This window comes from Myodes glareolus, chromosome 8 (assembly GCF_982192425.1).
Source record: "Myodes glareolus chromosome 8, mMyoGla1.1, whole genome shotgun sequence".
Taxonomy (NCBI): Eukaryota; Metazoa; Chordata; class Mammalia; order Rodentia; family Cricetidae; genus Myodes; species Myodes glareolus.
The window spans coordinates 108718916-108738201 of NC_142033.1; the positions used below are offsets into that span (position 1 = coordinate 108718916).

Sequence of the window (19286 nt, forward strand, 5' to 3'; positions counted from 1 at the left end):
TGCCCTTGCCCTTGCTGGATACAGCTTCCACACATCCACCTGAGGCCATGGAATCCAGCGTGGTGGCCAGCGCACCGGGAGCTGCCTTTTCTTGCTGCCATCCCCACATCCCTCAGCCCCAAAGAGGTTTCTAGGTGGGGTGGTGGCCATGCTGGAAACTGGTGGCAACTGTCTGAGTACACTGCCAAGGTTTCAGTGCGAGGCTGAGTCAGCCAACCAGCCTGCCCTCCCAGGGACACACAGAGGCCACTGAGCAAACGTGTCCCCACCTCCCAAAGACAGTAGCTGCAGGTCCCCACCTCCTGCTCGCCCGCCACACTAGAGTGGCAGAAAAGATTGCAGAACACATCAGGGAAACACGTCAACGCTCTGTGAGCTGTGTGTTCCCATCAGTCTTTCCAAGTAACACAGGACCCAGGCCCACATGCCGGCCACACTGCAGTGACCATGACACATGTGCATTCAAACTCATTTATAAACGAAACAATAATATTAAAATCAAACAAACAAAAAACAAACACACGCGCATACACGCACAGAAACTTCCAGATATCTCTGTCCGTAGCTGCCAGCAGGTTTCTGGTGTCAACGACATTTGACATCCCGGACTCAGTAATGAAGATGCAAGACCCACAGTTCAAAGTCAGCACACTTCTGGGCCTCTTGCTTCTAGTACATTCTTATTCTTGCAGAGCCCTCTGGCAGGCTGTGGAGGTTACAGCGTCAGCGACGGCGACGGCTCCTCTCCTCCAGGAGTTCATTGTCAAAGATTTCCTTTTCCCTTCAAGAAACAAGAGATGGGCTGAGCAGTGGTGGAGCATCCTTTAATCCCAGCACTCAAGTGGCAGAGGCAGGTAGATCTCTGAGTCCAGGGCCAGCCTGGTCTATAGAGCAAGTCCCAGGACAATTAAAGCTAAACAGATAAACTGTCTCAAAAACCAAAACAAACAAAACAAAACAAAAAAACATAAAAAACCCTCAACTTTGCCAAGTGAGCTTGGGATAAAACCCAGGGCCTCAAGCAAGAGTTTATGAGTATTCCATTGAGCAACAGCCCCAGGTTGGCTTTTTTTTTTTTTTAATGTGTGTGATAAAAGTCTCACATAGCCCAGGCTGGCCTTGGCCTTACAGTAATCCTCCTGCCTCACTCTGAAGAATGTTATTTTGGGAGCTGAAGGAATGACTCAGGTGTTGGGACAATTTGCTGATTTTGCCAAGGACCTAAGTTCAGTTCCCAGCACCCACATGGTAGCTCACAAACATTCAGAACTCCAGTTCCAGGGGATCCAATGCCCCCTTCCGACATCCGCAGGTACCAGGCGTGCACACGCACACACACACACACACACACGCGCGCGCGCGCGCAAAGCACCCATATTCATAAAAATAGACACATCTAAAAATAAAGAGAGGATTCTTTGGGGCATGATTGGCATAAGCACAGCCTTGTAGCACCAAAGACCTGGGCTCATACTAAGAACATCAGAAGACAGTGCTGTGGTAGGCCTTGCTCACCAAGTACATGCACAGCAGACACAAATACACACACACACACACACACACACACACACCACACATGCATGCACGCATGCTCACAATATGGAGACCAGAGAGACATCAGGCACTGACCCTCCATCTGGGTTTTGGAAACGAAGTCTCCCACTGCACTTGGTCCTTGCTGATTAGGTTGCCAGCCTTGATAAATGGTATCCTCCTGTCTCTGCCTTCCAGGGCTAAACTATTGCATACACAACCACGCCCAGCTTCTTACACAGGCGCTGGTGGTAACTGTACTGACTGAATAAGACATCCTCTAGGCCGGGCAGTCCAGGCCTGGACCTCAGGCTCCTCCTCACCTCCCAGCACTGGCAGGAGAACAACGGATTAGTGTATTAACTAAGGCACCTTTGACTGCTGCAAGCTGGGGACTGGAAGCATCTTTGAAAGCCAGTCCCAAGGCCCCAGCTGCCATGTTACTCAGAGTCAGAACTGTGAAAACGACAGGAGCTGCACACTTCCTGGGCAGACTCTCACCTGACCTGGCTGCTCTGGGGCCCACTGCTGGCCTGGGCAGACTCTCACCTGACCTGGCTGCTCTGGGGCCCACTGCTGGCCTGGGCAGACTCTCACCTAACCTGGCTGCTCTGGTGGCCCACTGTTGGCCTGGGGATGCCGACTTATCATTAGGGATAATGGGCCCCAACAAACTAGGGCTGGGCTTGTGGCTCTGGATAGAGACCCCACTGCAGTGGCTCCTGTTGAGGTCTGGCAGCACGCCCAGAGGTGGATTAGAGGCTCTGGGGCCACACATCTCAAGAGTGCTGCAGGCCAACAGGAGAGGCATCTTTATCCTGCTGCCCTGCTGACGGCTATACTACCTTTTAATCTAATCTAGCTCTGTGCCCACTACCAGTTGCACCAGAGCAGGCGGGGCAGAGTCCACATTGCCCTGCACAAGGAGATATAGAGGTCTCAGGCAGAGGAGGCTCCTCCCAGCCGCAGGGCCCTGGCTTGCATCCAGCCTGGCTCAGAGAACAGCCTGCAGACCTGGGCCTTTGCTGCCCCTGTCCAGCACCTGTTTGCTGACACAGACAGCACCTGCACCACCTGTGGAGAAGGCTGAGCAGCTGAGCTGCTGCAGGAAGCACAGCACAGGACAGGGAGGCCTACCGGTAGCTCAGAGTAGGGCCCCGGATGTACTTCTGCTCAGCCGTCTTGTAGTCCACGCGCTCCACTGCGGAAATGGCGCAGATGACCGCCTACGGAAGAATGGGAAGGACCGTGGTTCAGTGGGCAAAGCACTAGACGGGCACGGATGAGGCCTGGGCTTCATTCCCAGCACCATCACACAAACCTGCTGTGCCCAGCCCCCAGGAACATTGAGTCGGCCGGAGCATCAAGGTCACCTTCAGCTCTATGGCAAGCTCAAGGGCAGCCTTGTCTCAGTGTACAGTTTTGAAGTCAGGGCCTTGGGGAGCTACCAGTAGTCACACTGTGGTTTCAGCAAACACATGTTTGTTGTTTGAAATTGTCTCTGCTGGGTGACACACTCCTTTAATCTCAGCACTTGCAAGGTAGAGGCAGGTGGATCTCTGAGTTCAAGGCCAGCCTGCTCTACAAAGTGAGTTCCAGGACAGATACACAGAGAAAACTGATCTGGAAAAACTGAAGGAAAAAGAAAGGAAGGAAGGAAGGGAGGGAGGGAGGAAGGGAGGGAAGGAGGAAGGAAGGAAGGAAGGAAGGAAGGAAAAAAGAAATGGTCTCACTGTGCAGCTTAGGCTGGCCTGTCAGTCAGCATCCTCCTGCCTCAGTAGCTGTGTGACAAGCCTGTGCAACCACACATTGGTGACAGGGTCTTTCCTGAGGTTTCCCTTAAGAACTGACAGGGCATGAAGCTGTTCCTTGTGGGGTGTCCCAGACTACAGCAAGCATGCTCAGCAGTGTCCTCCACTTGGGGCTGTCACACCCGACAACGCCCTGAGACAGTCAAAGTCACCCAGTTTTAAGTTACACACTGAAGTAGCCACGGGTGACTTCCAGGGGCCAGGTGTGGAGGTCATCCAGTACTTAGGAGGCCGAGGTAGGTAGGAGAAGCCCCAGTTTGAGGCCAGCACACAGCCCCATCACACATCTATTTTCCCATTCTATGTGGACTATGTCCCAGCCATAGCAATAAGGCCACATGACTGTGAGCAGGAAGGTCTGTCGGGGGCAGGGGCTGACGGCTAACTGACCTGCGACTGTGAGCAGGAAGGTCTGTCGGGGGCAGGGGCTGACGGCTAACTGACCTGCGACTGCTTTTCCAGAAACCCTAACCAGGGTCAGAGTACAAAACCTCGTTAGTGCTGAGCATAGGGGCCCAGGCGCCCACCTCAGGCAGCAGCACGTCCAGGATGAAACGAATGCGGTCCCCACTGCCATGAGCAGGCACCTCCCCGTCCATGTCTCGGCAGATGCCCTGCAGGTACTGCACCACCTCATCCAGCTGTGCCTCATCCTCCAGGTATGTCTCCACGCATGTCACATACTGGGCAGAGCTCAGAAATGTCTTCAGCCAGCGTGAGGGCTTGCGGCTGTGCAGGATAGCCCGCAGGTGGCTATCCGCACCCTTGGCTTTTACAATGTATTCCACCAGCTTCTGGTTTGCTCTGTCCCGCGCAGCCCTGGAGCGGTCAGGCAGCACCTTCCTGCACGGCCGCCACTGTCCTGGCCGGCTGTCCCCTGCAGGCTCCTCACGGTCTCCCCTGCCCAGCTGAGGAAACCTGGTCCCCAGGACATCCTGTTGGATGGACTTGCGCACAGGGTAGCCTGCAAGGGGAACACATCAGGAGCTCATGTCCCCTTCACCTCTCTCCAGAGCTTCTATGCCCATGAGGAAAATCCTCATTCTGGGGACCATTGAGTGTGCCAGTTAGATGCCCAGTACTCCTGAGTCCCTCACCTGGCACACAGCTGCCCACCTGACAAGGATGCAGAGCATCCCTGAGGGCAGCTGAGGTCACAGAACTCTGCTCAGGATGGCACTGGCACCTTGGTGCGTGCACCAAGGACAACAGGAGACTCAGGATGAGCCTCTCGGGGACCAAAGGCAGACCCCATGGTGAAGAACACTTATACGCACTTATATCAGCAGCATAATATTCCAAGAAAGATCCAGCGAAGGAGCCGCAGCCTGTGGAGGGCACAGGAAAGGGCCATGCTCAGACCTGCACCCTGCCAGGTCCTGTGGCTCAGGGCTTCTGCTCAGGAGCCTTCTGGGTTGTGCTTGACCCTGAGGCAGGTCTGTGGGGTGCTAAGTCTGTCCACCGCCCTAGGAAGGAGCTGCCCGGGGCTCAGGGGATGGTCAAGTCACCACACAGAGGCAGTGCTGTGCAGAGGAACTGGGCCTTCAGTCAGGAGGGCTGCACCTGCTCCCACCTTCCACAGAAAAAGTATCGTCACAGGTTAGCCAGGCCAAGACAGGATGTAGGACTGGGACCACATCCACGTCAGTCCCCCATCTTGCCCTCAGGAGATACCATGGTACACCCCCACACGCTCCCTGGGGTACAGCCCACATACCCAGCCGCACACGGTAGTCGGTGATAAGTGACACACACCAGCCAATGGCTTGGGCGAAGTCCTCCTTGGCTCTGTCCTACAAAACCCAACAGCAGGGCCCAAGTGGCCGCGGCAGCCACACAGGCCTGGGCAGGTGCTGTGCAGCCCGGGCTCTCATCCACTCCACAGCAGCCTGGCCCTCTCAGGGGGGTGACAGACAAGCCCCTTCAGATGAAGCATCCAGCAAGCCACCCGACAGACAATCGGGCTTTTCAGTCTTTTCTAGACTGAGTCTCATGTAGTTCAGGCCTTGTATATAATAACCAAGCCTGGCCCTAGAACTCCTAATCCTCCTGCCTCAGCTTCTAGCCAGCACCGCCCCCCAACCCTCCCCATCACCTTGGGGATGCTGGATCCCATACCCAGATTTGTGTGGAGGCGGAGATGGAGGCCGGATCCTGTACTCACTGATCTCTGTCTCTGTTGAGACAGTCTCGCTCTGAACTGAGCTTCCTGACTCAGCTAGACTGTGGTGAGACCTAGGGATCCCCAGTCTCTGTCTCCCCAGTGCTGGTGTGACAGTCACATATCACCATGCCTTTCCCTTCAAGTGGGCTCTGGGAGTCACACTCAGGCCCTCACCCTGGTACGTTACCAACTCTATGTTAGTGAGGAGACCCGGGCCTGGTGTGCACCTGTAGCAGGTAGCACCCATCCACACCTGTGCCCACAGTTCCCACTGTCTCCCAGTGCAGCCCATCGCCCCACAGCCCGGGGCTTTGGGCTTTGAGTAAATAGAACAAAGTAAGTGTTCCTGGCCAAGGAGAAAAAGCTCATTCAGGAAGGCAAGTTAAAATCCCCATGTAAAATCAGACATGGCAGTGGAGTGTGAGCCAGCACTCCTATGGTGAGACAGGATGGGAGACACCAAAGTCTGAGAGCCAGCCAGCCTGGGGTACACAGAACAATGGAAAACATGGGGCAAGGCCCGACACCCAGGGTTGTCCTCTGACCCTCACAGGAATGAGCGTGCACACACGCGCGCGTGTACACACACAGATCATCCTGACCATCACACACCCTCACAAAAGCATGAGCGTGCACACACACACACACACACACACACCCTCACAGGCATGAGCATGCACACGCACGCACACACACACAGAACATCCTGACCATCACACACCCTCACAGGCACGAGCATGCACACACGCACACAGAACAAAGGTGACAACACCAACACAATGGCTGGCGTGCGGGCACACACAGAGCACAGGCCGCCACCTACCAGCAGTGCGTGCTTTTCCTTACAATCAAAGTGCTTGAGCCTTCGAAGTGACACGGTGATTCTTGACAGAACAGAGGCCGAGGTCAGCACGGGCAGCCTCATCCCAGGGAGCACCCCCTCCTCCGAGACTTAACCCTGGTCTAGACTGCAACACCTCCATGGCACTGGGGGCCCAGGTCCCCAGCCCAACCAGCCACCCTCAGGTCACACAAGTGTCCAGGGTCACCTTCTAGAAGGTGCCTGAGAGGCCACTGAGGTCATTATGAGAAGGCCTAGGGGGAGGCTCCAGTTCAATCAAGAAGCATATTCTGCTGAAGCTCTCTGTGGTGCAGCATGTGGGGGTGGGGCGGGGCGGGGCAGGGTTGGGTGGGGTGGGGTGGCTGCTGCTCTGTCTGGCTAAGGCACCAAATAGCAAGGTGGATGCCAGACTGTGTCAGAAGCTGCAGTCAAGGTACCACAGAGGTCTCTGCCCCTGCCCAGGTCCTAACCATTAGAGTACTAACCCTCGGCCCTTAGGGTTCATGTTGCCCTCAATGAACAGCACACTGGCTTTCTTGTCTTTCCGCCGGACACTCTTAACCTGTAGGCAAATGGGGACAGCACAGCATGACCAGGAGTGGAGGTGGCGCTTTCCACCTTTGCTGAGGCCCTCTGGGCCTGGGCCTGGCCAGTCTTGTGCTGTGGCATGACCCAGGCTTCAGGCCCCACTGCTTCCTGGGGCTCTGTGGTGTTATGAGGCAGAACCCAGCGATTTACATTTGGGTCTTGTTTGTAAATCTTTTGTTACAAGTGCAGAAGTGCATGTATGGAAGCCAAGGACAACCTCAAATACTGGTCCTTGCCATCTACCTTGATTGAAACAAGGTCTCTTTGTCAATGCCTTCCAGCCCACAGAGGACGGCAGGCACACTGGAGTCTGGCTCTGTGCTCTAAGAGCTAAACCCAGGCCTAGTGTTAGTGTAGTGTGAGCACTTTACCCACCCAGCCGGCCCACCTGGCCCACCTTGTTTTTAGTCTTACACAAATTGGGCGGTGGTGGCACACGCCTTTAATCCCAGCACAGGGGAGGCAAACGCAGGCGGATCTCTATGAGTTTGAGGCCAGCCTGGTCTATAGAGCTAGTTCCAGGACAGGCACCAAAGCTACAGAGAAACCCTTTATCAAAAAAAAAAAAAAAGATCCAAAACAAGACATAAACCACTAAAGCTAGGTGCGAGGATAGCATCCCATGACAGGAGAGCGAGGGGTGATGATGGGGGAGTCTCCACCTAGGGAGGGTTACAGCCCGTGCCTGACTGTACCTAGGGCTGTCCTTGGCAGAGCAAGCTCACTGGTCACATGACACACCTTCAGTGGGACTGAGACACCTTTTTTTTATTACTATTATTATTTTAGACACAGATCTCATGTAGCCCACACTGGCTTCCAACATTTTTTTTTAATATTTATTTATTTATTATGTATACAATATTCTGTCTGTGTGTATGTCTGCAGGCCAGAAGAGGGCACCAGACCTCATTACAGATGGTTGTGAGCCACCATGTGGTTGCTGGGAATTGAACTCAGGACCTCTAGAAGAGCAGGTAGTGCTCTTAACCTCTGAGCCATCTCTCCAGCCCGGCTTCCAACATTCTTATGTAGCTGAGGACTGTGAGCTCCTCATCCTCCTGCCTCTGCCTTCCGTGTACAGGGACTAACAGGCACACACCACCATACCACGGCATCATAGGAACTAAATTCAGGGGCCTGATGGAGGAGACTTGAAGCATCCATTCCCAAAGCTCAGCAGAGCACGCTGCTCACATCAGCTTCCCTGAGGAAATGTGGTATGAATTTCACTTAAGACGCCATGTTAAATGACCAGGCCCCGGCTAGAGGGGGCTGTGTGCACCACGTCAGAGTTATCAGTGCTTGAGCCTTCCAGCATTAGCAGAGCCAAACTACTACCTGAGTAGGGGGAATGGGAACTGAGGGAAGGGACCTGGCGCACACAGCAGGTGGCAGGTACACTTACCACGGCTGGCCAGAACGGATATTTTTGGTATTTCAGCCAGACCAGCATCCCTACTTCAAATGATCGTGGTTCTAGGGTTCAAAAGGAAAAGGCTGAGTCAGATACACTTTAAACAAGTACAGCACAGACAGAAAAAAAGAAACCCACATTCATCACGGCATCATTTAAACCCAACTCTAACCTCCTCATCTACCAGGAAACCCAGAGAGTTGGGGACATAGGGCTTACAGACTCATTATGAGCCATGAGGCCATGACTGTGTGTGTCCCCAGGATAAACGACAAGAGATGAGTCCAGCAGTAGGACCCCCAAACCTCCACCTCTAAGTCTAACATGTTTCCCAAAGCAGACATTAGGATGACTGCACCCATACCAGGCACAGCACTGCACCAAGTGTAGATATACAATCACATGGCTCCCGGAATAAACTGCCTCCCGGGAATTGGAGACAGAAAACAAGATGGAAGAAAAGTCATTCTCTCCTGTGGTTTTGAGACAGGGTTCTATGTCCACCAGGCAGGCCTGGACCTCAGATCCACTGCCTCCGCCCCTGTGCTGTTCTTCTTTAAGGCAGGATTGTGTTGTGTAGGCCACACAGGCCTTCAACTTGCAGGGATCCCTCTGCCTTCACCTGCTTTGCTGCATAAAACTTAACATTTTCTATTCACCAAAAATTCCAGGATTGCCAGGCAGTGGTGGCGCACACCTTTAATCCCAGCACTCGGGAGGCAGAGGAGGGCCGATTTCTGTGAATTCAAGGCCAGCCTGGTCTACGAACTGAGTTCCGGGACAGCCAAAGCTGTTAGATAAAGAAACCCTGTCTCAAAAAAACCAAAACCAACCAAACAAAAGAATCCCACCCAGGATGAGGGATTGTGTAGACCACTAAAGCTTTAGCGTCAGGAAAGCTATCAGGAGTGGAGACATGAAATCCAAAGCTGTGAAGGGCTCGCTGGGCCAGCAGGGACTGGGGGGGTGGGGGAGGGGGGGTGACAAGGCTCTGATCTGAGGAAGGTCACAGCTCATCCAGGAGAGGCTTCAAGAACCTCAAATACCCTGGCTGGGAACTGGCAATTGTCATGAGCTTGGTCTGGTGGGTTAAGGAAGCCATCAGCTCAAGCCTGCCGTGGAAGAACACTAGACGCCAAAGACGCTAAGGTCTGGAAGCTGAGGTCTCTCTACAACCAGTATGCCCTGATCTTCAAATTGACCCAAAGATGAGGATTTAAAGGCATAGCTCACACCAGCACCCAGGCCCTTCTACCATCCTAGATACTCAGCAGGAACTCAGCAACAACTGGGCCCCAGGACTCAGGTGCACTAAGAGGAACAGGAGGTAAAATGGGGATGAAATCTGGTTGGTCCTCATTAAGAACCCTGGTATTCTGCAGGCGTTACCTGCTCAGGAGGCTGCTGACGGGCCACATAGTACAGCATCCCAATGTGCAGCCGACTCAGGAGAGGCTGAGCCGTCCCTGTGCACTCAGCAGCCTGACCTGCACACCCAATTCATGTTGTACTTCTGGGAGGATGGACTCAGGTCCCTGGACAAATGGCAAAGCTGGTTCTGCCCAACTGAGGGCAAAAGAGCCTATGTCTTTACTCGGCATGCCCAGAAAGGGACAGGTCTACACATCAAGTTCCAGGCTATTTAGAGGTTACCAGTGAGACCCAGTCTAAAAACAAAAACCCCACCAGCGCCAAACAATAAGATGGCTTTATGGAGTGCCTCGCAGGGCAGGGACCCTCGCCCACTGCTCTCAAGTGCAGCACCCTTACCGTGATACAGAAGGATCCGGGGTGGCTCCTCCTCTTCCTCCTCTTCCTCCTCCAGAAGGGAATGGATGGACTTGAACCCTGTGAACTCTTCTGAGGACACAGGATCTGCTGAGACAGGGGACACCACTTGATGGCTACCCCTCACCCTACAAAAAGGGCTAGGGACAAAGAACCATCTATGATAAAGGACGGAGCCACACAGAATTCAACAAGGGTGCACCCTGTGTCAGATTTGTGTTTGTCTGTCTTTACATTTTTCTACATGTACTTGTGTGTGTCTGTGCATGCACATACATGCACACGAGCACACATAGAAATCACAACTACACTCTGAGCTCCTGAGAGCAAATTCAGGTCACCAAGTTTAGTGTCACTGTCTCATCTGCCAAGCCGTATCACCAACCCCTCCTGTTTTGCTTAAATTCTGGGACCAGGGACAAAGGGCGTCCTGCTGGCCAGGCCCGGGCTCCAGCTCTAAGTGCCAGCCTTAAGTCCATGTTAAAGAAAAAAAAAAAAGAGAGAGAAAAAAACAGGAAGAAAAAAGGCTATCAAGCGCAGCCCTCGGTAACAAAATGTGGGGACTTCAGATAGAGACCCTGACATGTGGCTACACAGAGAATGAGCCCCCAGAACCAAAAGGTGACTGAAAACAAGATAAGACAGTCTCCTGCTCCCCAAGATATGGTGGAGGGGACCAGCTGTTCGCTGTAGCCCGTGGATAGGCAGACGGTGGTTTTGTGAAAGACCCCACTGAGTGTCATGCTACCACTACACACAAGTCCTGAATCCCCTGCCAGAGCTCAGTGGGTCAAGACAGGTTTAGACGGGCCCAGCCCCTGGCTGCAGCCACACACAGGTCTCAGAAGGACCCCCAGACAGCTCCTGACACTGGGCCTCCTAATCCCCTCAGCAGACCCCTCACTTACTCCGAATGTGCTTTTGGGTGCTCTGCCGGGTCACTAACCGCTACCCCCAGTTCTGCCCGAGCTTCCACTCTCTTCAGACACAAAGACAGAACTATGTGGGAGAAGACAAAGTCACTATACTTCAGGGGACAGACAGACCCGGGTCCCTGTCCATGGTTACCTTCCTCTGGCTTGTCCCTGTCACTAGACCTGAGCAGCACCATATTCTCCCCAGGCCAGTTCTGAGGGGAGGGTGCTGCCCCCACAGTTCCAGTTGCCAGCTGCCTAGCGGGTGGGTTCTGGTTTCCATCCAAGCGTGGCCTCTTTGTGGAGCGTCCTCTGCCTCTGTCAGAGGCTGGGAGCAGCCTGCTGCTGCCTGATGGCACAACCGGGTCACAGCCTTTGACCCCGGCACAGGGGTCCTCTTCTGAGGCTTGAGCGAGTAGCCCAGGTGAATCCGGGGTCACACAGCTGTTTGCCTGTCCCTCGCTCTCTCCAACACTTTCTCCCTTGGAAAGGCAAGACGCTGTTCTGCGGCGCCGGGTAGGTTTCTCTCCCAAATTCCTCCGCCTCTTCTTGGCAGTGTCCTGTTCACAGTGTAGTCGGGATCCAGAACCATCCTGAGACCCATCTCCAGTGAGGGAAGACAATGCTGCTCTCAGGGTTCCATTCTTTGTGAGGCCTGTCCTGTGGTCCTCTTCAGTTGCAGACAGCCCCGACAGACTTTGTGGGAGCCACTCCCTCCTGGGTGTGCACTGAGCAGCCACACTGTCACCGTCCTCACTGCAAAAGGACGGAGAGCGAGCGCTGGGCACCCACAAGGCCGCATCTGCGTGGGGCTTCTCTTCCGTCACATGGCTTTCAGGACTCAAACTTGTCCTCTCATTCAAGATATCCAGGGCCACTCGCAGGGAGCGTCGATAGGTCAGCTCCTCCAGGGGAGTAGCTGCGACCTCATTCTGAGATGCTGTGGAGACAAAGATCCGCACAATGAGAGTGCACTCGGGTGCCTAGGGTTTGTCACTGCAGCCAGGCGGCAGCAGACTCCACGACCACATCAAGTGCCTTTATAGAGCCACAGGCAGGCCCGGCACTACTCCTGCCATGTGTGCCCCGCAAAAAGAGGACAAAGCCAGGATGTGACTATATGTTCACTCTGGGCTATGACTGTAGAACACACACACTCGGAATGACCTCCGCCTGACAGGATGACTACTTAACCCCCCACGCACAGAGCAGCACCGTGGAGAAACACATCTGAGCGTCCTGCAAGGTTTATTGGAAGGGGAATCGGGACAGCTTCACACTCGCCAAGATAACTGCCTCTGTCTACCACATCCACACTTGGCGCCTGCTTAACAAATACTAACGGGTGCTTCCAAGCAAGCAGCCCCCAGCACTGGGACACCCTTGTTCTCGAAGCAAGGTGGTCAGCCCAGCCTGCAGCTCCCCTGAACAGCTGTGCGCTCCATGAAGGCCTTGTCCTGGCTGTCCTGGGCCTGCCTTGGCTGCTGGGACTCACTCTCTCAACCTGATGGCAAGGAGCCTGACACCAGCTCTGCTGGGTGGTGATGGCCGCGATATAAGAAGTCCAGCTCAGCCACAGAGGAAGGGCTGGAGGGTGCTGAACTGCAGGCCAACACACACAGACAGGAGTCTCACCCGATACACACTGACTCCCCACTCACAATACCCGTGACATGGAATCTGACCACTCTGGCCTTGCTCCCCTGGGCTTTTTAATTGGCAATTTATGTATATGCATGTATGGATTCTATGTGTATATCTCTCCTTATGTATATTATATACATACATGTATATGTCTGGATGTTATGTATCCATGTGCTGCTTCTTTCTGTTTTATGTATGCACATGTGTGCCTATCTTATGTTATATATGCATGTGTGTCTCTTTCTGTTATGTATGCACATGTGTCTGTCTGGAATCCTGGTATGGGGTCTAATACCTGTGATCCCTGTCCTACAAAGGCTGAGGCAGGAGGACTGCTACAACCTCCAGGCCTGCTCGGGCTGCAATATGAGACTCTACCTCAAAAACTAAGAAACATACACACACACCAAAACAAAAAACCCAATAGTGGGGGGCTCCCACTGCCAGCACTGCCCAAACAAAAAGCCACAAACATAACCAAATAGAGCTGGCTCTGGTGTGGGGGAGTAAGTACCTACTATGCACAAGGCCTTGGGTTCTGTCCCCAGCCCATATGAATACATCATCACAGCACTGGGGAACTCAAGAGCTAGGAGGATCGGGAATTCAGGTAAGCCTCTACAGTGATTTCAAGACCAACCTGGGCTACGTGAGACCCTGTCTAAAAAAGGGTAAGGAAAAAAAAGCAAGCAAATCCGTTTTTCTTCCTGTGAGGTCCCCTAACAAAGGGGCATGAAAAGGATGGCCCTGTCGCCGAGGCACAGCACCTTGGTAGCCTGGCTGGAGTCCTTACCCAGAAAGGCAGCGATATTCTCAATGTGCGATTTCTGCAGCACCTCCACGGCCGAGCTCTTCACCTGGATCCTGCGGCGAGAAAGAGCTGGTTAGTGCCACCAGACTGCAAACCCGACTGTCCAGATGGTTCAGAAGGCTCAACCTTCCACTCACACCAAAAGTCACACTTTAGGAGGGATGGGGAGGAACACAGTGGAGGTGACAGGCACAGCCAGCCAGGGTGGAGACGGCTTTTTCTCTCTCTCCCTTTTCCCCCCACTTTTAATAAAGAAAAGGTCTGGCTGGAGTTAAGAGTAAAAATAAATTCAAATTGGGACTTTCATGAGCAAATCCTACTTTCAACTGCACAAATAACTCCTTTGTTAGGTTTTCGGAGTTCACCGAGAGCTGTTTACAGCCCAGCAGGCGCATTTTAGTTTAAAGGACGCCCTTCCCTTTAAACTCAAGCATTCAATTACCTTCCCTGCCGCAGGGAAAGCGGGAGCTGGGGACTCTCAAGTGGTGGCAGGCTCTGAAGATGGTGGCAGGAAGGAGCGGGCCGTGAGACCCAGGAGACAGGTGGCCAGTGGACTCTTCAGAAGTGAGGACTGTAGCAGGGGACTATATACGTGCCCACACCCACTTCGTCCTTGCAGATGGCCCATGAAGGGTGACCAGGTACAGGACAACAGAGTCCTGCCACCCATCCACTTTGCCAGTATGGAAACATATTTTTTCTTAGTGGTGCAGGGGCCTGGCACAGCCAGGGCAGAAACAAGATACGCTGGTCCTTGGCAAGAGGGGAGACCCCGGCATGGTTCCCTGGAGGTAATTTCTATTTATTCGCCCTTGAGACCCCTCCTCTGTAGATCCCTGGGCCTCATGTAAGATCCTCAACTCAAAACTGGTGTCAGATAAAACCCACTGTCTCCTCCGCACGGCTACGGCAGAAGCAGGCTTCTCCCGTCTCTATCATTTTAGAAGCAAAGACAGTACTAAACACACACACACACACACACACATACACACTTACTTTTCTTTTAGTGAGAGTATTTGAACATCTAGAAAAAATTCTTTTTTTCTCTTGTTTTTCACTGAAGTCTCAGTTCTGGCCAAAACCTATGTGTAAAAAAAGAACTCTTATTATGGCGGCATGCAGGGACAGACACGTGGCAAGCCCTTCCCAAGGTGATGGCCACAGGATTTACCAGACACCTAATTTAAGCTCCTTTGATTCAGGCAGAGAAACTGAGGCACTTGAGCCCATGGCCATCCCAGGTTAGGACACGGACTCAGCAGCTCCTGCTAAACTGCCAGAAAGCACCCCCCAAACACCACAGCTATTCCCTGTCTGGGGGCTCCTAGCTGGAGCTCCAGTCATCATAGCCTTCCATGCCTTTTTATAGCTGACTTTGGTTATTTTTATTTATTTAGGTTTTTTTTTCTTTTCCTTAGTGTGAAAATAATTAAAGACAATTCCGGATATAGAGGCTCCTAAGCGCCAGACCAAAATCCTGTGGCGTGAAGGAACCCCGGGACGCGTGCCAGCATATCTGAGTGCCAAGCATTCAGGCTCAACTTTTTCTCCCAGAGTCAATCTGAGGGAGCACAGTCTGATAAAGACTTTATTGTCACCAAAAGTCATTTCTAATTCTACAAATTAAGAGAAAAAGAGCTGTCACCTTCGCAGGCCACAATCGCTTCTCCCATCGGCAGAGGACATACTTGGCATCCGTCATGACTTGGAGCTGTGGTAGGAAGAGAGAAGCTACGAGCTACAGGGCCTGACGCCAAAGGTGCCCTGCAACAAAATATGTGTGATGGCTTAGAAAGGCATTTGCTTGCGTCCAGTCACATTTGCAACAGGAGCTTCAAGAGCAGAAGCTGGCCTCATACACAGTCTCTGGGAGACTGTAGAACCTGGCCACAACACAGTCAAGTGCAGGGTCCTAGGACCTGGGGAAGTGGCTACATTGTTTTCCATAAGTAAAACTCAACAAATCCCCCCTTCCAGGTCGCACCCAGGGCACCCACAAGAGCTGCAGGCGGTCACTGCAGTCAACGCTCATAACCCTCCTAGCTTCAAGCCTGAAGGGTGACCAGAGCACACACAGGGCACACACGGCTGCCCCGTTCCCTGGAAGGACAGAGACAGATGCAGGCGTTCACAACATGACACCCCTGGCAGAGGCAGCCAGGGCTGTGGACAGAAATGGAAAGATGGGGGAGGGGGAACCAAAGCAGCAGGAAGGACACCAGGGACAAGGAGAAGACCCGCAAGCAGAAACAAGGGTTTTCTTAGAAGAGTTTACAGAAGAAGAGGGTTTCCAGAGGGGCTTCGTGCAGCAGAATTGGGGGGCTAATAGCTAATACAGGGTTCTCAGCAAGGATGGAAGTTCAGGAAGCAAATAAGGACTTCTAAGCAGGTATGGGAAATCAGAAAACAAAAGATGGGGCTCAGGTACCAGAAGGTTTGTGCAGCAAATATTGGGTTCATAGCAAGGGAGGAGGTTCAAGAAGAATCAGGCAGGAGCAAGGAGTTTGCAGTAGGGACTAGGTTCACAGAAGGGGAGCAATACAGGAAGCAAAGATGGGGTTCACATAAGGAACTGAGATCCACGCTGCAGAAACTGGAGTTCAACAGGAAATAGTGTTTGCGGCAATAACAGGTCAAGCTATAAGAGGTATAGGGCTACTGGGACTCTACACGAAACTCTAGGTTCACAAGGGATAGGGTTCGAGCAGGATTTTGGGTTTGAACTGCAAGAGGGAGTCCCAAAAGAAAGAAACGGGTTCAGTATGCACAGAATTTCCATGCAGGAAATTCTGAGTTCTCAGCAAGGACACAGGTTCAGGCTGCAGAGATGGGATACCAAGCAAGAAATTTGCATTTCATGCGAAGGGGGGAGGGAGGGTGTCGAGTAAGAAATGGGTTCACACTGCTGAGGTGGGAAAACTGGGTTAATACGGAGCTTCCAGCAGAAAATTCGGGATCTCAGAAAGGACACAGGTCCAGGCTGCAAAAAGGGCGAAGATTAGGCAGAGAACTCGGGATTGAGGCTGCGAAAGAGGAGATCAGGCCGGAAATACGGGGTTCAGGCTGCAGAAGATGGGGATCAGGCCGGAAATATGGGACTCTCAGGGGGTCGGGGACTCGGGCTACAGAGAAAGGGATTCAGGTAAGAAATACAGGGTTCGCAGCAGGAAACTGGAGGTTCTCGGCACCCACGGGGCTCGGTCGCACATGGGCCCTGCGCAGAACCGGACGCGGCCCAGCAGGTTCGGCCCAGCCGCCGCCCTTCCCCAGGCTCTCTGCCTGCGACCCATCTGGCCCTCCCAAGGCCGCAGCGGGCTCACCCACCCCCAGCCCACCCGACGCGGCGTCCGAGCCTGAGCGACCAGGCCGCGGCGGTCCCAACGGCGGACGCCCGCCCGCCAACCGCCGCCGCAAGCCCGCGCGCTCACCGCCTCCACCGCCGCGCAGATCCCCGCGGGCTAGGGGCGGGGTCTACCTCACAGCGGCGCCAGGCCCCGCTCACGCGCCCGCCCAATAGGAGGTGCGTACCTGCGGTTCGGCCCCGCCCCCAGACGCTCGCGGCCTCTTGCGGACCACACCCACTCTGTAGACCACGCCCCCAGCCGCCTTCCCTCCTGCCCAGCGTCTTGTGGCGTTTGCAGAAAGGGCGCCCCCTGCGCCCGAGGCAGGGTAAGCCTCGCGGCCGTGCCAAATCCTAGCCCCCCAACTGCTGCCTTGCACAACCCACAGTCGACGGCGCCCTCTAGGCCACGCCCCATGCTGTAGCCCCGCCCCATCCTTCCCGCAGCCTGCGGTCACGCCTGAGTGGTAGAGCAGGCGAGGCCCCTGTTCCAGTCGGATTCCCGCCTGTGTGGCACTGTGGGTAGACAGAGAAGAGGGGTTGGAAGGATAGGACCTTCCAGCTTCTGGGGTGGCCCGATTCCCACCGCAGAAAGCACATCATCGAGTGAGGATGGTCGTGTCCACCAGAGTGGGGACAGGATGTGAGGTCCCCCGAGTGTCCTCGAGCCAAACCGATGACTGAGCGGGAGGGGATGCTTCCAGGACCCCCATGGGGTTTTCTAGAGCTGGAAGTTTCCAGTTTGGCTGCCCACAATGAGGCTGTGACATGAGACACTGATACTGTAAGCAGTTGTTGATATAAGAAGATATTTTGTTTGGTTGGTTGGTGTTTTTTGTTCGTTTGTTTTTGAAACAGAGTTTCTCTGTGTTGCCCTGGCTGTCCTGGAGCTCGCTCTGTGGACCAGGCTGACCTCGAAATCACAGAGATCCACCTCCTCTGCCTCGGGAGTGCTGGGGTTAAAGGCGTGCACTACCCCTGCTTGGCCACGCTCAAGTCCTTAACTAATTCTCTTGTCTGTCTCCCCAAGCCACCTGAGTGGCTTCTCTTACCTGAAGGTCAGAATCCCGGGAAGACACTCCTTCTAGCCATCCTGAAGATGTGTAGAGCAGACACTGATCTAGCCTCTGCTTATATACCACCCAGTGGTCGTCATGCAGCTGCTTATCTTGAGTGAGCGGTGGCCCTGGGTCTGGTTATCAGACCCTGCCTTGGGTGTAGGGGGTTCCCAACTGGGCTGTTATTTGTTTAAAATGGCTTTTATTTTAACTATTCCCATCACAGATTGTAACATGGAGGCCGGCTAGCTTGTTGGGGTTTCCGTCCCGTCCGGCAAGCCCCCCCCAAAAAAAAATCAGAGTCTAAATTAAGTTATAAACTGATTGGCCCATTAGCTCAGTCTTCTTATTAACTAATTCTTACAATCTTACGGTAACCCATAATTCTTGTCTGTGTTAGCCATGTGGCTTGGTACCTTTTTCAGCTGTCAGCACACATGTTGCTTCTTCGGTGATCTGGGGAGGAATGGGGGAGGGGGCTTCCTGCTTCCCAGAATACTCCTGTTCCCTTTGCTCCACCTCTACTTCCTGTCTGGTTCTCCCGCCTATACTTCCTTCCTGGCCAATCAGCATTTATTTAAAATATGATTGGCAGAATACAGACAATTCTCCCACACCAACAGATGGAGAAACTGGCTTTGTTGGGCCTCTATCCTGAGTTCCATGCTGATGGTAGCTCTGCACCCCAAATTTTTCTAGATCAGGAGTCAAAGTCCCAGAAGCTCAGATGGCAATTCTGGGGTCTCTCAGCAGCACTGGCCAAGGGAAGAGGGTAGTTCTCTTGATGTGGTCCCCACATCGTCACTAAGCATTACTGGTCTATTATGTAAGCATGGAAATGGTGAGTGTATGAGCAGGTAAGTTGTGTGTGTGTGAGTGGTGGAGGGTGTGTGTGTGAGCGGTGGAGGGTGTGTGTGTGAGTGGAGGGTGTGTGTGTGAGCGGTGGAGGTATGGGCAGAGCAGGTCTCTCACAAGGCTGGTTCTGTGGGTTCACACTCCCCAGCCAGCCAGAAGCAATGAGAACAAGATATTGTGAAGCAAGGGATTAGTTAGCCCAGTTCCCAGCTGGCTGGGTCCCCTCCAGCCCAATCACTAACTAACCAACTACTAACCAACTACTAACTCATCCACCTGGTAACCTGTTCATGGTTTGACCAATTAGCTGATTGATCCACTTATTATCTATTAACCAGTTAGCTAGTTAACCCATTTTACCTGTTAATCAGTTAACTTGGTCCCTAGTTAACCAATTCACCTGCTAACCAGTTAGCTTGGTCCCTAGTTAACCCATTCACCTATTAACTTGGTTCCTAGTCAACCCATTCACCCATTACTCTTTTCTTTCGCTTCAGTGAACAGATCTGTCAGAACTGAGCA

At 53.3% G+C, this 19286-nt stretch overlaps 1 protein-coding gene across 8 annotated transcripts; it reads right to left on the reverse strand.

The window, feature by feature from the left end:
* Window positions 1-457: 457 nt before the first annotated feature.
* Pwwp3a (PWWP domain containing 3A, DNA repair factor) lies at window positions 458-17985 on the reverse strand. Of its 8 annotated transcripts, none has more exons than XM_087909400.1 (14): window positions 17904-17985; window positions 15157-15275; window positions 14508-14593; window positions 13494-13564; window positions 11211-11996; window positions 10125-10232; window positions 8346-8416; window positions 6835-6911; window positions 6332-6392; window positions 5062-5137; window positions 4442-4672; window positions 3872-4308; window positions 2671-2759; window positions 458-781 (listed from the first exon to the last, which is right to left on the reverse strand). In XM_087909400.1, the coding sequence occupies exons 2-14, from the start codon at window positions 15211-15213 to the stop codon at window positions 724-726; spliced, it is 2208 nt and encodes a 735-aa protein (XP_087765526.1). In that variant the 5' UTR covers window positions 15214-15275; window positions 17904-17985; the 3' UTR covers window positions 458-723. The 8 variants fall into 8 exon arrangements, 7 of the variants coding, with proteins under 7 accessions (XP_087765526.1, XP_087765525.1, XP_087765529.1 ...); XM_087909399.1 differs by lacking the exon at window positions 17904-17985 and adding an exon at window positions 16940-17017; XM_087909403.1 differs by lacking the exon at window positions 17904-17985 and adding an exon at window positions 16940-16989 and having other exon boundaries at window positions 15157-15222.
* Window positions 17986-19286: the final 1301 nt, after the last annotated feature.